At 42.4% G+C, this 21,389-nt stretch overlaps 1 protein-coding gene across 1 annotated transcript in view; it reads left to right on the forward strand.

The window, feature by feature from the left end:
* Positions 1–21,389, forward strand: part of TRIO (trio Rho guanine nucleotide exchange factor) — a 458,240-nt gene that overhangs the window by 225,313 nt on the left and 211,538 nt on the right. Inside the window, 2 exon segments of the mRNA XM_030551719.1 lie at positions 4,070–4,192; positions 19,346–19,537. Of these exon segments, the coding sequence (XP_030407579.1) occupies positions 4,070–4,192; positions 19,346–19,537 (315 nt within the window).

Here is a 21,389-nt window from a genome sequence, read left to right on the forward strand (position 1 = left end):
TCTATTGTCTCTTTAGTGTTGGACCCCAGACCTATGTCCTAAAGTGATTTATTGAAGTGTGTTTCTTACCTTAAGTGGCTGTGAATGTGGCATCATGCAATTGCATATTGTGTGTGTCAAGAAAATATGATCTGGAAATCAGTTGACAAACTTAAGCGGTTTTTTTCTAACTACCAGTCCTGCCAACTCAGATCTCAAAGCTAGAAAGGGATCCTTCTGAGGTATGCACCACCAACAAATAAAAATTACATTTAAAAATGTCGTTTGTATTTGCATCAAATTATCCATGAGTATACAGTTACAGGATTGGAACTTCAGCAAGAAAATTTGTTGGTCATGCAAAAGGCAGAAAAGAATCCCAGTCCCCATCCTCATAGGTGTAGTGGTTGTGAGATGCCAGGAGGAATGAAGGGCTGTGAAAAACTTAATTTAGTCAGTAAAGGTGGCAGATTATATAAATAAGGTGAGATAATGTATAGAATTCAAGCAGGTAGATTTCAGAAATTAGACAAACTATCTCAAAATAACTTAGTGTAGACTTTTACTGGAGTAAATGTTAACTGCTTAAATTGTGATCATACAGGTAAGCAGACTGTAAAAGGGTTCACTCACCACTGGCGATGGGTCTGGGGATCAGCTCTCATCTGGCCTCATCTGCTCTTTCTTCATGATTCAGCCCTTTGGCTGGCTCATTGGATAATTTCCCCCTTCCAGGGTACTGACGTCTTGCGGTCCAATTGTCCAGATGTCGCCGTCACCAGTCCTACGCCACTTCCCGGTGGCTAGTAGGGGAACATAGGCTTGCCTGCTACTCCAGTTTCCAGCCCAAGGATCCTATAATCATCAGTCAAAGTCTGCACTGCCTTACCCTGGCTGCTGTTTCCCCAGGCTTCTTCCTAGTCTATCCCCTGCTAGCTTTCTTCTCCACTCCTCTTTTGGGTAAACCCCTTCCCTCATGATTAGGATCCCAGGGCTTCTGTTCCCTCCTGGGTTTCCTTCTCCTCTCCTCACTAGGCCCACAGAGTGACTGCAGTCCCATCTGCTATTAACAAACTTCCTCTTTTTATAAACCTATCCCAGCTGGGCCTCATCTGTAATTAGTGTTTGTAAACTCCAGGGCCTCCCTGCAGGTGCAACTGTGAAGGTTAATTAGCCCTCTCTGAGCCACCGTGGCCCTCCAGGGCTGATGAGAGGTGAACACCCCATCACATTGAACTTAGTTAGAGGTGCCTTAACAAATCATTGTGGTGAATTCTTTTTTATTGCATCTGACTTGTATTCTATTTCAAGCTATATTCACACCGTTGTGAATAGCACCATGCTTTTCTGGAAGCTAATGCGTAGAATGAAAGTTGAATAGTGAATACAGCAGGGATTCTGGAAGCTACCACAGTCTGCTTCCTGCTTTGCCCATTATTTGCTTTGTGACCAATGTCGTAGCTCCTAGGTGCTGCGGTAATGCAGATATTTACTAATGAAGCTGACGGTGTGCCTTAAGAAGCAGTGCAGTTGTGGTAATTCATTATTTTTCCAGATAGCTGCCTACTTAGGGTTCAGGTTAATTCTAAAATTTATATAAAACTTGAAGAGTAGGCAGCTATCTGGAAGGATAGTAAACTATCCCAGCTGTGTAAATGGTGAGCTAAAAGTAGACATCCCATGCCCTAGCTCTAATGCTAGTTTTTATCATTATTCTAATAAAGAAAATAACTAAATTCTGAAATGTTGTCTTCATAAAATATTTTGGCTTTAAACTGCATAAAGGAAAGACAAATGCACATGAACGAATTATTTATTTTTATATTAATATTTATTTATTTACTTTGTATTGATGTAACAGTCCGTAAAGTGAAGTCACAAATGTAGATCCATATGGTGTATCAAGAGCTCTTTAATATATGTACCCGTGTTGTCACTGTCTCCAGTTAATTAGTGCACCTCTCAAAACCTAAATATAACTTTTAAATGCTGTATAAAGGAAAAAAAGACCAGAAAGTGTATCTAGAGGACCTGTGGGTGTGCACTTCTAAGGCAGCTCTTAAATAAAACTTACCACTAAGGCTGTGTTATGTAGTATTGTGTAGGATATATATAAAAGAGATTCCTCTTGGTCAGGTTGAATTCTGGAAGATGTGTATTGGATCACTACTGTGAAGTTTCTCCTTGTTCTGTGTAGCAGTCTTGGACTTGTGGAATTAAATATTGTATAAAGTCTTTATAATTGTTTAAACTTTCATTGAAAGATTGAAGGTAATGAACTTAAGTTTCTTTCATTTTTTTAAATGGCAACTATGAGATGTCCCTTTTCTACCCCCATGAAGAGGATGTGTGTAACACTGTAGAGAATATTGTTACATGTAGAAACTGTTGTGCAGTATGGAGTCCACAGTTTTACAGGGTTCTTGGCGCAGGTACTGTAGTGTGAGGTTTAAAGATCTAGCTTATTAATACCATAATTGATTATTTTTCTCTTTGAGAGCCTCGTTTTTTTAATTAAAACTTCTGATACAGACATAACTTGTAGCATTAACACCTTTCAGTGAAAATATGCAAGGATCCTAGGATTGGCTTCTTGATTGCTGACCCTTTCATTGATTTTACTACACTGTAGGAGACTAGGAACTCCTTTGAGAAGTAGAACTTAAATGTGCTATCCAGTAAAATGTTCTTCGATCATGTGAACTCCATTATTGATTTATTACAGAAAAAAATGTTAAATTATTCAAGGCCTTATGTTCAGTATTTCAGAAAAGTACAGAATTATGCTCTGAGTCTAAGCTTTCATTTAAAAAACACCACCAAAAAACTCTTATGGTTGTGAAGGTTACTCCCTTTGCATTAAGGTTAACTGTTGCAGTTGTCTCCTAGGGTAGCTCTACGCTGCAATTAAATATCCGTGGCTGGCTCCTGCCAGGTGACTTGGGCTCTTGGGCCTCTGACTGCGAGGTTGTTTAACTGCAGTGTAGATATTTGGGCTCAGGCTGGAGCCCAGGCTCTAGAAGCCTGCCAGGGAGGAGGGTCTCAAAGCTCAGGCTCCAGCCCAAGCCTGAACATCTACATCACAGTTAAACAACCCTGCAATGGAGACCCGCAAGCCCACGTCAGCTGGCAAAGGTGTCTTATTGCAGTGTAGACATACAGCCAGTCTCCAAAGAACCTGAAACAATAGCTCTTCAAAAGTGTGAACTTCTTCATTTATCTACAGAAAATTAACTCAGTGCATAATAATGACTGTTTAAATGCCAACCTAAATGTTTTCACTTCTCTACATTAGTGGAAACATCAGTCTAATGTGCTTATCTGTAATAGACCCAACAGTTCCCTAAGTGCCAAAAGTCCCAAGTGTCCCCATCCAGTTGCCAAAACCTCTAACTCTCCTCATTACTTTTGTGGTGCAATGTAGTTATAAAAATAAATAAATACAAATATAGAGGGTATGTAAATCAGTTCTACATCAGCAAAGATAAAATATATACTGTGCTGCATGTTCAATTTTTTAAAAACTGGAGTTTAAACTAAATTGCTACAAAATTTCCAGCCTGTCAAATCATAGTGCTACAGAATCCCTGGACTCTGCTGTAGAACTTAGGGTGTTCTTGCTGTGGAGTCCACTGGGCCTTGTTAGAATTCTGTCAACACATACTGTAGGAAGCAGGTACCTGGGGTGACCAATAGAAAGGGGCAGCACTCCGTCCGTTATTGGGGCTGCACATCAAGGTCTTCAGCGGCAATTCGGTAGCAAGCCCTTCACTCCCTCTCTTCCTCTTCGGCGACAGCTCAGTTGGGTTTTTCTTTGTTTTTTTTTGTTTGCCACTTGGGGTGGCAAAAAAGCTGGAGCCAGACCTGCTTTCAATGTAAAGCTTTATTAAAATTTTGTAAAGGGAAAACTGACATCAGAACTATCAATACTGTTCTTTGTAGATTGTTGCATTAATAAGTGCTCTTCAATTTCTTTTATAGCTTACTTTTATTGCTTTTTATTTCTCCCACTGCAGGAAGGATGCTGTGGAAGCAAAACAGAGAAGCATGCATTGAAATTATATTTTATGCAGTTGTGTTTTTGTTGCAGGTATTGGATTGGATTGAGAACCACGGAGAAGCTTTCCTTAGCAAACACACTGGGGTAGGAAAGTCCCTGCATCGGGCCAGAGCTTTGCAGAAACGCCATGAAGACTTTGAAGAAGTAGCACAGGTAAATGTTTCAAATGTGTTAAACCTACATCCTGTTAAACAATTGAACCTATATCACTGTTCAGTGGTGCCTTAAATTGCCTACTTGACATTGAAGGGCTGGGGACACTGAGTGCTCTGGGAAGAATAAAATGAATCCAGACACCATGCAAATTAAATTCTGAGGCCATGTCTACATCTAAAATTTTGCAGCGCTGGTTGTTACAGCTGTATTAGTACAGCTGTATAGGGCCAGCGCTGCAGAGTGGCCACACTTACAGCAACCAGCGCTGCAAGTGGTGTTAGATGTGGCCACACTGCAGCGCTGTTGGGCGGCTTCAAGGGGGGTTCCGGGAACGCGAGAGCAAACCGGGGAAGGAGACCAGCTTCGCCGCGGTTTGCTCTCGCGTTCCCGGAGCCACCCTGCAAACCGCAGGGAAGGAGACCTGCTTGCTCGGGGTTCCGGGAACGAGAGAGCAAACCGGGAAAGGAGACCAGCTTCGCCGCGGTTTGCTCTCGCGTTCCCGGAGCCACCCTGCAAACCGCAGGGAAGGAGACCTGCTTGCTCGGGGTTCCGGGAACGAGAGAGCAAACCGCGGCGAAGCTGGTCTCCTTCCCCGGCTTGCTCTCTCGTTCCCGGAACCCCGAGCAAGCAGGTCTCCTTCCCTGCGGTTTGCTGGGTGGCTCCGGGAACGCGAGAGCAAACCGCGGCGAAGCTGGTCTCCTTCCCCGGTTTGCTCTCTCGTTCCCGGAACCCCGAGCAAGCAGGTAAGGAGAACCGCTTGCTCGGCGGTTCGGGGAACGAGAGAGCAAACCGGGAAAGGAGACCAGCTTTGCCGCGGTTTGCTCTCTCGTTCCCGGAGCCACCCTGCAAACCGCAGGGAAGGAGAACCGCTTGCTCGGCGGTTCGGGGAACTAGAGAGCAAACCGGGAAAGGAGACCAGCTTCGCCGCGGTTTGCTCTCTCGTTCCCGGAGCCACCCTGCAAACCGCAGGGAAGGAGAACCGCTTGCTCGGCGGTTCGGGGAACGAGAGAGCAAACCGGGGAAGGAGACCAGCTTCGCCGCGGTTTGCTCTCTCGTTCCCGGAACCCCGAGCAAGCAGGTCTCCTTCCCTGCGGTTTGCAGGGTGGCTCCGGGAACGAGAGAGCAAACCGCGGCAAAGCTGGTCTCCTTTCCCGGTTTGCTCTCTCGTTCCCCGAACCGCCGAGCAAGCGGTTCTCCTTACCTGCTTGCTCGGGGTTCCGGGAACGAGAGAGCAAACCGGGAAAGGAGATCAGCTTGATTACCAGAGGCTTCCTCCTTCCACGGAGGTCAAGAAAAGCGCTGGTTAGTGTTTACATTGGATTACCAGCGCTGGATCACCAGCGCTGGATCCTCTACACCCGAGACAAAACGGGAGTACGGCCAGCGCTGCAAACAGGGAGTTGCAGCGCTGGTGATGCCCTGCAGATGTGTACACCTTCAAAGTTGCAGCGCTGTAACTCCCTCACCAGCGCTGCAACTTTCTGATGTAGACAAGCCCTATGTGTTTCCTTTTAACTTAACTGCTAGAGTAGATTTTTATTTGAGTTTTCAATTGTGCATAAAAATATTGAAAGCAAAAAGCAATGCATCAACTGCAAAAAGTGAAAATGATGCTTGCAAGAACAACAAACAAGAAATCTCTGAAATCTTTAATATCAGATTGGGTGCAGGTAGGCACACTTCATTGTTTGTAAAAATCAAACACCCATCTGATAAACTCCGTGTCAGTCAGCCATTCAACATAACCAATTAAAACAAATGATAGTAAACGTTGGTTTTTAACCATGGGTTTAAGCATTCACATCAATCTCATAAATATAACAATACCTTTGTTTGGCTGCAGAGACATCAATATGAAAATTAGAACATTTTAATACACAAAGTTGGGACTTAAGGACTTGTGCTTATGTTGCTTGAGTTAAGATTGACGACCATTCTCCCTGTTAAAACAAATGAGTTTAACGTGTATGCTAGGTGATGAAATGGGATGTAACAATAGATACATTTCTTCTGAGCAGAATGTTTACAATTCAAGTTGTGGTACAGGTTGTGCAGGTACTGGAATTTCCATCCCGTGAAAAAATTCATATTTCTGAGATCAAATAAAATAAAAACATTAATTCCTAATCAGCACAAAAAGTCAGATATGTGCAGTCTTCCATGGGAGGGACATGTTAAAAATTCTTGCATTTCAGATGAACCAAAATGGGATTGTTTGAATAATTCCAGTCCCTGCACCCCAGGCTCCAACTTTCCCTGGCTGCTGAGTTTCAAGTCAGACGTGTGGAAGCCTGGGAAGCCGGGTAGCCAACGTGCCTGGTTTCCATGAAATCAACATTGTTGGGTGGAAAACAGTTTGTTCAGAATATTTTCAACCAGCTCTAGCATCAAGTAAGATCATCAGTAACATTTATTAATTCAGTTTTTATTCACCCAGAGCTTTTTAAAAAGCATATTGTCTGAGAGAAATGACTGAGCCTGTTGAATGCTTTTGTATGCCTGAATTTAGCTTGGACGATAAGGAAGGTGTAACTAGGAATTATTGTGCACCTTGGAAATACTGCATAGTCACAAAAAGGCTTGGAAGACATTAAAGAAATGAGTATATCTGGGTATTATCTTAAAAGAAATTGAGTTGCAGTTAGTGAAATCACAGCCTGTAATGTTTGAAAAGAAAAGACTTGGAGAAATAGTTACCAGACAAGAAAAGTATTGTGATACTAATAATCAAAAATGGGAAAAATAACAACCTGTGTGTAGCTGACACTTAGCTTCAACACACACACTACTGGTGACGCTTGCACTGTCAGGATTATCCACTAGCCAGTTTTACTGATGAATTATACTGGAAAACGTGTATGCTAAGGCAAACCATATATAGTAGGTGTGTCTAAGCTGGTTTGTTTACTAGGGGAATGTTAAAGTTTAAATTGGGAGGTTGTGGAGTTTTCCCATTGGGTCTTTTTTGCAAATGACTGATGGAAGTGGCACTCAGACAAACAGAATACTATGAAGTATTAACAGGATCAGAAGTACAGATTTAATAGACAGTATAGTGGATTGATCAAAGTGTGAGTGAGGGGTCAAATATTGTATGTTTACAAGATGTGGGTTTGTTTGTATTAGTTTTCCTGTTTAATGCACAAGGTAGCCATTTATGGACCTGTAATGTTGAGAGCATGTCTTAGAGCAGGAGTGGGCAAACGATGGATCCTGCCCATCAGGGCTTTGTGTTGCCATCCCCATGGCATCATGGGCCCCTTGCCGCTCCCAGAAGTGGCCGGCACCATGGCCCTGAGGCCCCGCTGCGCGCCACTGCCACCCCAGAGCTGCTCAAGGTAAGTGGTGCCAGACCGGAGCCTGCAACCCGAACCTCTCCTGCACCCCGCACCTCAACCCCCTACCCTGAGCCCCCACTGCACCCCTCCTGCACCCCAAACCCCAATCCCCTTGCCATACATCGCACCCCCTCCTGCACCTCAGCCCTCTGCTCTGAACCCCCTAGAATGCCCCGCACCCCCTCCTCCACCCCAACGCCTTGCCCTCAGCTCCTTCCTGCACCCTGCACTCCCTCCCACACCCTAACCCCCTGCCCCAGCCCTACATTCATGGCCCTGTATGCAATTTCCCAACCCAGATGTGGCCCTTGGACTAAAAAGTTTGCCCACCCCTATCTTAGAGCATCTCCACCATCCGGGAACTGAAACATCGTGAGAAAATCAGATCTCTCATTATAATATCCTAACAAAGGGCTCAGAGACACTGAAACAACCTTAGGGCTATACACCAGCAGTGGATTCCATACACGCTCTTAATTTTTCATTTATAGCAAATGTATTTTTAGTTTCATGTTCAGAGTCATTACTTTCTGAGTGAGAGAGGCCAGGCCCTCTTTGTTTAAAACGCTGGAGAGGAAGTTCATTAGGTATTTTACACTGTGATACTTGAGCAGAAAGTTTAAAAGAACTAAATGTGACTAAGAGAACAGGCTGAAAATATTTGAAGGGTGTAAACGTCTGGGAGAGAGGAATTGATCTAGGCTAGTGATTCTCAAACTTTTTTTTCGTGGACCACTTGAAAATTGCTGAGGGTCTCGGCAAACCACTTAATGATCTTTCCAAATGTTGTTTGTACCGTTAGCAAACTACTGTAAAGCGCTTTGGATAAAAGCACTATATTAAAAAAAAAAAGTAGTAATTAACTTTTTTTGTTCTACAAATAAAAGCATACAACTCATATTTTAATATCAGTAGTCTTACCTTTCTAATGTGATGGACGTGCCCTCTCTCCCCTGCCGTGGCAGCCCCTGAGCTGGGGCTGGGGCTGGGAAGAAGGGGTGTCTCTCCCCTGCCTCAGTAGCCACAGCCCTGGAGCTGGGGAAAGTCGCCTCTTTCTCTGGCCGCTACAGCCCTGCACTTTCCAAATTCCTCCCACCCCCTCTTCTCACCCCACTGCCCCCTCCCACCTACCCCGTATTCCCCCCAAGGCCACCACCTCACCTTGCATGTGCATCTTCTCCAGGGTCCAGGCACCTAATTACTGGAGCCACTCCTGCACGGCTCCACTAATTAGGTGGCTGGCCCTTCATTCTCTCATGTAGGCTGCCCAGGCGTGCACCTTTTGAGGAAACTATCCGCGGACCACCTTGAATGGAGCTCACAGACCACTGGTGGTCCATGGACCTGATCTAGGCAACAGGAGTTGTTGTTTTAGGTGTAATGTAATGAAACTGAACAAAGGAAAAACTTAAGCCGAATAATAAGGAAAAACTTCCTGATGGTGAGCTGTACTAGATTGAAAAATAATCTCCTCAGGGAAGGGGTGGAATCTCTATTGCTTGAGACTTGAAAAATTAGACTGGACAAAGTACTTAAATATACTGTAGCGAACAATCCTTCACTGGCAAAAGGATAGACTAGATGACCTAATAAGTCTTTTTTTCCATCTCTAACTTCTGGTTCTATGATGACTGCCAAGACAGGCACACCCTTTGAGATTTTTCCCTTCTCTAAACCAAATATAAGCAGGCCACAAACATGCATCCCTGCTTTGTGTATTCCAGATAAGACAGTTGATTTTTATACTTCAGGGCTTAACATAACAATGAATGTGATGTCTCAAATACTCATGCTGTTCACTTGTGTTCGGGCATATGGCAATTTTTTGCTAGGAGATGCATTATATTCTGTAAGAGTGACTGCAGATGAAAGTTAAATTTGAAGTGTACTTATTCCCTACAAACACTTTGAGTTATTCACGTTTTTCCTTTGATCAGAGAACCTGGCCACTCTTGGGGTTATCAGAGTCAACTCTGCAAAAAAAAGATGAGTAGGCATCATCTCCTTGAAATCTCACCTGGCTACATTACTCAATCACCGGGAGCCACTAGTAAATGCTGAACTATTTGCTTTCAGCTAAGGAGCTGACAAGTTCAGACAGGCGATCTGTCCTTTTTCCCTCCTATGCTGTTTCTCTAGGGTAGTTCAGATTCCAGCTCCTCAGGACTGCTTAAAAGAATTATAGAATAAGCTAGCCCACAACATATAAAAAGTGTTCATAATTCCCTGTAACATCAGCAAGACATCGGTCTTATCACAGGTTAAGCGTTCTGATGAAAGACACTTTCATCTGCTCACTGTACAGGATAACATTGGTCTTCTACAACAAGGGCAATAGGTAGAAGAAATTGGCCTGCAATGTGTTTATGTTTCTCATCAATGCAAATGCAAAGTGGATTTGTCACATTAGCTATCAGTTAAGATGCTTTCTTTAACAGTTATGAATAAGGCTAATATTTTGTCATAGATATTTTTAGTAAAAGTAACGGATAGGCAATGAAGAAAAATTCGTGGAAGCCTGTGATCTGTCCATCATTTTACTAAAAATATCCATGACAAAATGGGGAGTTGTGGTGTCCCCACACCACCCCTGGTGGCTGGGCAACTGTGGGGGCCCTGGCTTATAGCTCTGGGGGGCCCCCATTGCCTGTGGGGGCTCAGCACTGCAGAGGCTCCCACTGCCCAAGATGGCCGGAAGCTGTGAGATCCCCCTTCCCCCTGAGGCGGCCCAGAGCTGCAGGGTCCCTCTGCTGCCCAAAGCAGCCCAGAGCAGCACGGTCACCCCGCCACCTGCAGGGGCCTCCCAGTCGCTGTGGGTGGTGGGGTGACCCTGCAACTCCTAGCCACCATGGGCTGAAATCATGGAGGTCTCTGGAAGTCATAGAATAAGCTAGCACACAACATGCAACCGTGATAAAATCGTAGCCTTAGGTATGAATATATCTACAAAATATGGAGATTGTAACAAACATGGAAAAATGTTTCAGTATTACACACACAAGCCACAAGTGAGTAGTAACAGTTACTATCAAATTGACCAATTTTACCTTCAAAGAACCAGTGCTAGAGGCTACCCTTTCTTCCCTGCTAGCTAAAATTTCTCGTGATCTGTGTTGCACACACAAGAACATTTACCCCACACATATAGGATTTTGATTTCAGTTACCTTTAACAGCCCACTTGTAGAGCAAAAGATTTTCAGCTTAAAAAACTTTGGATGTTGACAACTGTTTTGTGTTTATTCACTTATGTATTTGTGGATTGGATTCTGACTCAGCTATTCCTCTTTTTGCGGCTGTGGCTGAGAGATGTTCAATTGTGCATAATGATCTCTGCCCAAGATACATGTATAGTGTACAGGGCAAAAGTCTGTTAGCCTTGTGTTTCTGCTACAAAGCCGAGTTAACTTTTTATCCATATGGAGGTTGCATCTTAACTAAGCTATGGATCGGCTTCCTTGGTTTAGGGACCAAGTCTGAAGAAATCCCTTCCTGACCATGCCCTCCTGAGCCTGTTTGTAGAATAAGTCAAGACTGAAATAAGGCCTTTATATTTCAACCAGCTCATATGAGACCGTTGTAGCATCCTCCTTTTACCAGTTACCTGGTAGCCCTTGTCCATTTTCTTATATTAGTGGTGGCTGTGACTCTGTGCTATTTTATTTAAATCACATTTAATTTTCGTATGACGTCTAGATACATTATATTTTGCGCTATATAAATATGTAACCGCAGTTTATTTTCTTGAGGGATAGCTCATGAAGGTGACAGCTACTGCAGTCTCTCTGAAAAGTAGGGCTGCCAAGCGATTAAAAAAATTAATTGCAATTAATCGCATTGTTAAACAGTAATAGAATACCATTTATTTAAATATTTTGGATGTTTTCTACATTTTCAAATATATCCATTTCAGTTACAACGCAGAATACAAAGTGTACAGTGCTCACTTTATGTTTATTTTTGATTACAAGTATTTGCACTGTAAAAAACAAAAGAAATAGTATTTTTCAATTCACCTAATACAAGTACTGTAGTGAAATCTCTTTACAATGAAAGTTGAACTTACAAATGTAGGATTATGTACCAAAAAACTGCATTCAAAAATAAAACAATGTAAAATTTTAGAGCCTACAAGTCCACGCAGTCGTATTTCTTGTTTAGCCAATCGCTCAGACTAACAAGTTTGTTTACATTTGCAGAAGATAATGCTGCACGCTTCTTGGTTACAGTGTCACCTGAAAGTGAGAACAGGCATTAACCTGGGGCTGTTGTAGCTGGTGTTGCAAGAGATTTACATGCCAGATGCGCTAAAGAGTCATATGTCCCTTCATGCTTCAACCACCATTCCAGAAGACATGCGTCCACGCTAATGAGGGGTTTTGCACTATAACAATCCAAAGCAATGCAGACCGATGCATGTTCATTTTCATTATCTGAGTCAGATGCCACCAGCAAAAGGTTGATTTTCTTTTTTGGTGGTTCAGGTTCTATAGTTTCCACATTGGAGTTGCTCTTTCAAGACGTCTGAAAGTATGCTCCACACCTCATCCCTCTCAGATTTTGGAAGGCACTTCAGATTCTTAAACCTCACATCGAGTGCTGTAGCAATCTTTAAAAATCTCACATTGGTACCTTTGCGTTTTGTCAAATCTGCGTGAAAAGTGTTCTTAAAATGAACAACATGCTGGGTCATCATCTGAGACTGCTGTAACATGAAATATATGGAAGAATGCAGGTAAAACAGAGCAGGGAACATAGAATTCTCCCCAAGGAGTTCAGTAACAAATTTAATGAATGTATTCTTTCTTTAATGAGCGTCATCAATAAGGCTGCAAGTCTATCATGGAAAGTCATGGATTCCGTGACTTTCCATGACTTCTGCAGCGACTGGTGCTGACTCAGGTGCTGCCTGAGCCGGGAAGTCCCTGGGCCAGGAGCAGCAGTTTAGAGTGTGGGAAGGGCTAGAGGCAGAGGGTTGGGGAATATATGTGTGTGTGGGGGGGGGGGGCGCTTACCTCAGGGTGGGGGGCTTCCCAGCTCCCACTGGCATGGCCCTGCAGCTCCTAGGTGGAGGAGGGGCCAGGGAGCTCTGCATGCTGCCTGCACCCGCAGCTCCCTTTGGTTGCGGTTCCCATCCAATGGGAGCTGTGCAGCAGGGGCTTGTGGTGGGAGCAGCAGGTGGAGCCCCAAGCTTCTCTGCCACCTAGAAGCTGCAAGGACACATGGAGGGAGTCCCTGCTAGTACTCCGGCACCCGCGATCCCCCTGGACCGTGCTGCCACCCCCCCCCCAGCACCCATGGCCCCCCGCCCAAGTTTTAGTTAGGGGTATACAGTATAAGTCATGGACAGGTCACGGGCCATGAATTTTTGTTTACTGCCTGTGATCTGTACAAGACTTTTACTAAAGAGATCTTGCGTGACCTACAAAATAAAAAGGCGGCATATAAAAAATGGAAACTAGGTCAGATCACGAAGGATGAATATAGGCAAATAACACAGGAATGCAGAGGCAAGATTAGAAAAGCAAAGGCACAAAATGAACTCAAACTAGCTATGGGAATAAAGGGAAACAAGAAGACTTTTTATCAATACATTAGAAGCAAGAGGAAGACTAAGGACAGGGTAGGCCCACTGCTCAATGAGGAGGGGGTAACAGTAACGGGAGACTTGGAAATGGCAGAGATGCTTAATGACTTCTTTGTTTCGGTCTTCACTGAGAAGTCTGAAGGAATGTCTAGTATAGTGAATGCTTACGGGAAGAGGGTAGGTTTAGAAGAGAAAATAAGGAAAGAGCAAGTAAAAAATCACTTAGAAAAGTTAGATGCCTGCAAGTCACCAGGGCCTGATGAAATGCATCCTAGAATACTCAAGGAGTTAATAGAAGAGGTATCTGAACCTCTAGCTATTATCTTTGGGAAATCATGGGAGACGGGGGAGATTCCAGAAGACTGGAAGGGGGCAAATATAGTGCCCATCTATAAAAAGGGAAATAAAAACAACCCAGGAAACTACAGACCAGTTAGTTTAACTTCTGTGCCAGGGAAGATAATGGAGCAGGTAATCAAAGAAATCATCTGCAAACACTTGGAAGGTGGTAAGGTGATAGGGAATTGTCAGCATGGATTTGTAAAGAACAAATCGTGTCAAACTAATCTGATAGCGTTCTTTGATAGGATAACGAGCCTTGTGGATAAGGGAGAAGCGGTGGATGTGATATACCTAGACTTTAGTAAGGCATTTGATACAGTTTTGCATGATATTCTTATAGATAAGCTAGGAAAGTACAATTTAGATGGGGCTACTATAAGGTGGGTGCATAACTGGCTGGATAACCGTACTCAGAGAGTAGTTATTAATGGCTCCCAATCCTGCTGGAAAGGTATAACAAGTGGGGTTCCGCAGGGGTCTGTTTTGGGACCGGTTCTGTTCAATATCTTCATCAACGATTTAGATGTTGGCATAGAAAGTACGCTTATTAAGTTTGCGGACGATACCAAACTGGGAGGGATTGCAACTGCTCTGGAGGACAGGGTCAAAATTCAAAATGATCTGGACAAATTGGAGAAATGGTCTGAGGTAAACAGGATGAAGTTCAATAAAGTTAAATGCAAAGTGCTCCACTTAGGAAGGAACAATCAGTTTCACACATACAGAATGGGAAGAGACCGTCTAGGAGGGAGTATGGCAGAAAGAGATCTAGGGGTCATAGTGGACCACAAGCTTAATATGAGTGAACAGTGTGATACTGTTGCAAAAAAAGCAAACATGATTCTGGGATGCATTAACAGGTGTGTTGTGAGCAAGACACGAGAAGTCATTCTTCCGCTTTACTCTGCGCTGGTTAGGCCTCAACTGGAGTATTGTGTCCAGTTCTGGGCACCGCATTTCAAGAAAGATGTGGAGAAATTGGAGAGGGTCCAGAGAAGAGCAACAAGAATGATTAAAGGTCTTGAGAACATGACCTATGAAGGAAGGCTGAAGGAATTGGGTTTATTTAGTTTGGAAAAGAGAAGACTGAGAGGGGACCTGATATCAGTTTTCAGGTATCTAAAAGGGTGTCATCAGGAGGAGGGAGAAAACTTGTTCACCTTAGCCTCCAATGATAGAACAAGAAGCAATGGGCTTAAACTGCAGCAAGGGAGATTTAGGTTGGACATTAGGAAAAAGTTCCTAACTGTCAGGGTAGTTAAACACTGGAATAGATTGCCTAGGGAAGTTGTGGAATCTCCATCGCTGGAGATTTTTAAGAGTAGGTTAGATAAATGTCTATCAGGGATGGTCTAGACAGTATTTGGTCCTGCCATGAGGGCAGGGGACTGGACTCGATGACCTCTCGAGGTCCCTTCCAGTCCTAGAGTCTATGAGTCTATGAGTAAAACTACACCTGACTAAAACAGAGCCTTAGGCATCAGCATGGAAGCATGTCCTCAGGAATGGTGTCCAAAGCATGAGGGGGCATACAAATATTTAATATACGTATGGTACATAAATACCTTCCAATGCCAGCTACAAAAGTGCCATGTAAATGCCTGTTCTCACTTTCTGGTGACATCGTAAATAAGAAGAGGGCAGCAGTAGTTTCTGTAAATATAAACAAACTTGTTTGTCTTAGTGATCGGCTGAGCAAGAAGTAGGACTGAGTGGAGTTGTAGGCTCTGAAGTTTTACGTTGTTTTGTTTTTAAGTGCAGTTATGTAACCAAAAAAAATCTACATTTGTAAGTTTCACTTTTACGACAAAAAGATTGCAGTACAGTATTGTATGAGGTGAATTGAAAAATACTATTTTGTTTATCATTTTTACAGTGCAAATATTTGTAATAAAAAACACGTGAAATCATGTTGATTTCAGTTACAACACAGAATACAATATATATGAAAATGTAGAAAAACATCAAAAATATTTAATAAATTTCAATTGGTATTCTATTGTTTAACTGCAGTTAAAACTGTGATTAATCATGATGCATTTTTTAATCGCAATGAATTTTTTTGAGTTAATCATGTGAGTTAACTGTGATTAAGTGACAGCCCTACTGAAAAGTCATGTTAATTTAATACAGATAGTTAAAGCTGATCTACACCATGAATGCCTCTCTGTCTAGTTAGGAAATGGGCATACACTGCTTCTAGTGCCATGCTGCTACTCTTATCTTCCCAGCCTGCTCGAATAGCCTTAACTGACTGCTAGATAGAAAATGACTTTGCATACTTTAGATCAGTTTTATTAAATCCCTAAAGAGATGCCTTCTCTTTGCACTCTGTTCATTTGTCTGTCTGTCTTGGGGAGTTCTCCAGCACAGCCCACCATGTTTAGGATCTTAGCTCCTGCACACTGGCATAACTATATAAGAAAAAACATTTCCACTGGATGTCATTACTAATTGAAGGAAGGTTTACAAAATGAGTTGAGGATTGACCCTCTTTTCTGCGTGCTGTCTAAGGATACAGCATTTGCGTTATTGTTGAAAATGACATCCAAATTACATTAAATCCATAATTACATTAAATCCTTAATTCATCTATATCATCTTCCAGTTTGCAGAAAGATAAATCTGAAATGCACAGGGTACATTAAGATGAGGATGCTCTCAGAATTCTTAAATAGTATTTCATAAGAATAAATTGTCAGATTTATTATAAAATGGGACACGATCTCTTCAGTCACACAGATGGCTGTGGGTGGGGCCCTTGGTTCCCTAGGTAGTTGCCAGTGTAGCCTTTCAGGTTACAACTGTGAGCATTGATCTTCTTTTCTTGCTCATCTGTGGCCACGTCTACACTACAGCATAAAATCGAAATTATTAAAACCGGTTTTATAAAACTGGTTTTATAAAATTGATTTTACGCGTCCACACCAGGGCACATTAATTCGGTGGTGTGCGTCCATGGTCCTAGGCTACCATCGATTTCTGGAGCGGTGCACTCTGGGTAGCTCAGTAAAAGAATGAGACCAATAACTTCGATTTCCGTCCACACTAACCCTAAATCGATATAGTAATATCGATTTTAGGGTTACTCTCGTTGAGGAGTACAGAAATCGATTTTAAGAGCCCTTAAAATCGATTTAAAGTGCCTTGTAGTGTGCACGGGTACAGCGTTAAGTCTATTTAACGCTGTTTAAATCTATTTAACGCTGTAGTGTGGACCAGGCCTGTGAAAGCTTTGGCTGTAGCACTGGGCACATGTAAATACTGACCAGGAAGTGTTCTGCTCTAACATCTTTTGAGTTGGTGGGTAGTGCACTCCACTACGGTGCGGGTGCAGGCTTCCTCAGGTACAACGTTTTAGAGACTCAGAACCTCCCTTTAGAGTTGGAGAGCAGGAGATGACGTCCATTGTCTGGTGTGTGCACAGTTTAATTAAAAAAGACTAGAGACTAATGTTGCATAAATAATTAATGAATTTATTATACTGAACAAGTCAAAAAATTGAATAGTTGAAAGCAGTATTTAGTCAGACAAAGTTTTTCGTTCCCAATATGTACAAAAGTTTGTGCTGCTGGCAGATAATACGTCAGAGTATTTTCGAATGGCTTTGAATCATGTTTACAGTTCATTTCAAAATGTTGATGTTGATTTTAAAAATTGAGTTAAAACCTGAGCTTAAAGGAACAAGATCAGATGAAACATTAGGTTTGTTAGGGGAAGTGAGAGGGAGGCTATAGGAATGAGTTTTTACAGAAACATGCAAACATTACCCAAGTTTTTTTATTCTAGTTTGTGTGATGTTATTTAAAAAAAAAAAAAAAATTTACATCACAAGCACTTTCCAACTGAGCCACTCAAAGCAATTTTGCACACACTAATAAATAATACCTTTTACTATTTCTGCCTCCCTAGCCGAGGTATGTAAGAGACTCTCTGTTCTACATACACAGCCACAAAGATGAACACATGATTTGTGTAGGAGTTGCCCGGTAACTCAGTGGCAAAGCAAGCGAGAACTCTGATTGCCTAGTTCCTTGTCATGTTTTAGGTCAGGTCTACAATAGAAACTTTGACTGATATGGTAATATCTGTTAGGAGTGTGATTTATTTTCTTTTCCTTTCCATACCAGCTAAAGCCCTAGTATGGCCATAGTTATACTTGCAAAGCGAGAAGGCTTTTGCCAATAGACTTTTTATGTGGGGACTCAATATAAGCTTTACTGGCAAAAGCACTCTTCTTCTGCTCTTATAAGCTTCGTCTTTATTAGGAAGGTTTGCTGGCAATGCTATGCCAGCAACCCTTTCCTTGTGTAGACTAGGCCTCTGTTGTCTTCCTCTTTAGTGGCTAAAAGTTCCCCATTAGTGTTTGCAAAGTGAACGCTGCGGGACTGTGCTGGTGCGTGAAACTTGTATTTAATTGGAAGTGTAACACACTGAACAGAGAGCGCAGGATGAAAAGTAAATGTAAGCGAGACGTCTACATTTCAGTTTTAATAAGTAAGGAAACATACTTGTTTAAAAATGTCTCCTTTCAGTTCACAGAGGCTCTCTTGGAGGGGAGATTGTTTTCATGTCAGATATTTGGGTCTTTTGGTTCTTGAGGTTTTGATTTTTGTTGTTTGTTCAGTTTTGTGCACTGACTCCTCTCCCTTTTGCAGCTGCTGAACTCTCACTCTTCCTTTCCAAAAGCACCATCAGTCAGCACTCCACTCCTGGGAAACGATCCCTTATGTAGCTTCCAAAATTTGCCTGACTTGGCCCTGCCACACAAACACCAGACTGTTTCACAACTTGTGTCCAGTTACCCCCTGAACTCTCCCACTGCCCTTTCATCCTGCCCTCCCTTCCAGTTACCTGCCTCCCTACACGCCATTTCAACACCTCACAACTGCCAAATTTATCAGCTTTTGCAAGGAAACCTGAGGATTTTTTTTCTAATCTGTTGACTCTTCACACCTCATTGCTGTCAGTCGTATGGTATTTTTTCTAAATGCCCCACTTAAAAACATGAATTAAAACCTTCTTTTCTGGTCATTGCTCTTGGATAAGTGCTGGGAAAAGCTTTCTGACCTGAGAGTATTTGTTACTGGTCTGTCAAATGGTGTTTAACAATGTTAATTTACAACATATCAGGCTTTAAAACTGTTCTTCAATCTGGCAGTGGATTTATGTTACTAGTCCTGGAAGGAATGGACCAAGTCCTGCATCTTGGACTAGGGTATTTTCAATGCTAGTAGAAATTCTGCTTCACTCATGATGTGTTTTCATTGCATGGGTAAAACACCACAAAAAACAATGAAGAGAATAAACAACGAATGGTGAATATTCACCATGTTTTATTTGAATGAATTGGATATTGTTCCACTCTTCCTAACAGGAGAAAAACATACATTTCAACTATAAAAGTAAAGTGATGTGAAGATGATACTTGTTAAAACGGGACTTCAAAGACCTATAACTCTTTAAGAATTTCCATCCACTGCCCCCAAAAGGAACAGTAGCTAGAGGTCCTTTTGTTTTTTATGAAACTGAACCAAAGTGCAGCAGACATTTATAGATCCTCCCTTTACTCTGGTAATTGTCTATATGCAAAAAATCATAAAAGCATTTTATTGCCTGGTGTATGTAAGGTGACAGTTTGTCTGCAGATGTTCCTTTTTCTGCAGTGTATTAAAGGACAATGTCAGAGGATTAGACTGTTACCTATCTACTGTAAAGAGTATGAGAAGGTTATTGACGTGAGATTCCAGCAACCTAATGCTTTACTGCTCCATTTTTTCCAGTTTGTTTCCTGCAATGGGCAAGGTATTGTGTCTTTAGATACAGGCCAGCATTACCTTCTGTTCCCTTATCCCTGTAAAACCATCATTTTATTTTTCTGCAGAACACATATACCAATGCAGATAAATTGCTAGAAGCTGCCGAGCAGCTGGCTCAGACGGGGGAGTGTGACCCAGAAGAGATTTATCAAGCTGCACATCAGTTGGAAGACAGAATACAGGATTTTGTTAGGCGTGTGGAGCAACGCAAGATCCTGCTGGACATGTCTGTGTCTTTTCACACTCACGTTAAAGAGGTAAGCTGACCACAAACCATGGAAATACCTGGCAAATTTGAAAAGGATGCAAGCCGAGTAATCTTTTCATTGGTATAACATACAGCTCTTGCTAATGAGATACAATGAACCCCAACTGTACAGTGAGCATTTAATTCAAAACTGAGCTCAGACCATCTTATTCTACTGACATCACAGTGTTAGCTGTCTCTGTACATTGCCAATCCCTGACAACTATTTATCCGTGAATGGGATGTGATGATTATTATTTGTATTATGGGAGCTCATACGTAGACATAGTAAGAGACAGTCGCTGCCTTGGAGAGAGCTTTAAATCTATATTTACAAGGCAGTGGCTCGGGGTGGGGGAGAGCCAAGGCACAGAAGTCCAGTGACTTTCCCCAGAGCTGGGAATAGAACCAGGCCTCCTGTCCCCCATGTAAGAGCCCTCTCCACTAGACATTTGTTTCTCTTTGCTGCACACGAGTAGAAGTCTTTTGTGGAATTTTTTTCAGGTTGAAAGTAGATCAAGGGGAGTGAAGGCACCTCAGATTGCTAGGCATTAACTAAACGGAGTGAGGGGTAATGATTTTAAAACCATTTTGCATTGGGCTCCTGAAGTTACTCCTCAAGTAGATTATCAGTGTTTATATTTTTTCCTCCTCCTCTCTCCCCACCCCTGATTCACCATGCTAATGAAGCTTATTAATTATTCTGTTACATTATATCACCTGGGGCTGATTGGTCCTGGGCTTGTGAGATTTTGAGCAAATTTTAATTTAGGAAGAACAGTCATGCCTTGTGGAGAAGGAAAGGACATTATCCAAAATATACTGCATTCTGCAAACTGTCTTATAGGGTAGATTTCAGTATGTGAACATCTGTTTCATTTATTTTATTAAACAGGAAAAGCAAATGATCTGTGAAAATGTTCATTATTAGATTGCTTCACAACTCTAGACATAAATGTGTTATTTAGCCAGTGGTTTCTGTATTCAGTCTTGCTCATGTTCTCCTCACTTCTCCCCTTTGCAGACCCACACTTGCTGCGTTAATGCAACATGAAGAGAGTCCGTAAAAATTAACTCTCACCTATTATACTTTACGGTATTTTTTGGTGTCTCAGTATAGATCTACTTTCTCTTTCCTCTGTGTTCCTCTGATATCATCTGGTGCTACTATGTATCATAAATCCAGCAGAGATTCTTTTTTATGTCATCTTCCCAGTTCCCATTTTCAATACTAGTCCTCCAAGGTTACATTTTTCCACCTCTTCTAGTTCTTTGTCACTGACTTGAATCTTTGTCTCTTCCTGCTGTCGTCAATTGTCATAATTTTTGTGTTCTCTGTACTTATCGTCCGTCTGAATTTTCTGCTCTGGCGATCTACCTTGTCAGTTACTCTCTAGGGCCACCCAGGACAATGCTGTGAGGTCAATATCATCTGTGAACCTAAGGTTATTCGCTGTTCTCCCACTTAACTTGGCTCCTCCCATTTCATCTCTCAGTGCTACAGTCATGACTACTTCTAGTACCAACTGAAACAAATCCAGTGATACTGCACATCCTTTGTTGCACTCCTGTGGTCATCCTGAACCATTCCATCAACTTCTTGTCTATTCTCTGCACATTCATCAACTTGCTGTTGATACTTTCTACCAGCTCAATCAATTTCTTGGGAATACCAGACATACTCAAAACTTGCCATAGCCCTTTCTGCCAAGTGCTGTCAAAAGCCCATGTGAAGTCTACACAGGTCTTGTAGCAGGTTCAGGTGTGTTGTGTGTGTTTCTCTGATGTCGGTCTCAGTGCAACCTGTTCCTCTGCCAGGGCAGCATCCTCATACTTCTCATTCTCCTCTGCAACATCTTGGG

This window comes from Gopherus evgoodei, chromosome 2 (genome assembly GCF_007399415.2).
Source record: "Gopherus evgoodei ecotype Sinaloan lineage chromosome 2, rGopEvg1_v1.p, whole genome shotgun sequence".
Classification (NCBI taxonomy): Eukaryota; Metazoa; Chordata; order Testudines; family Testudinidae; genus Gopherus; species Gopherus evgoodei.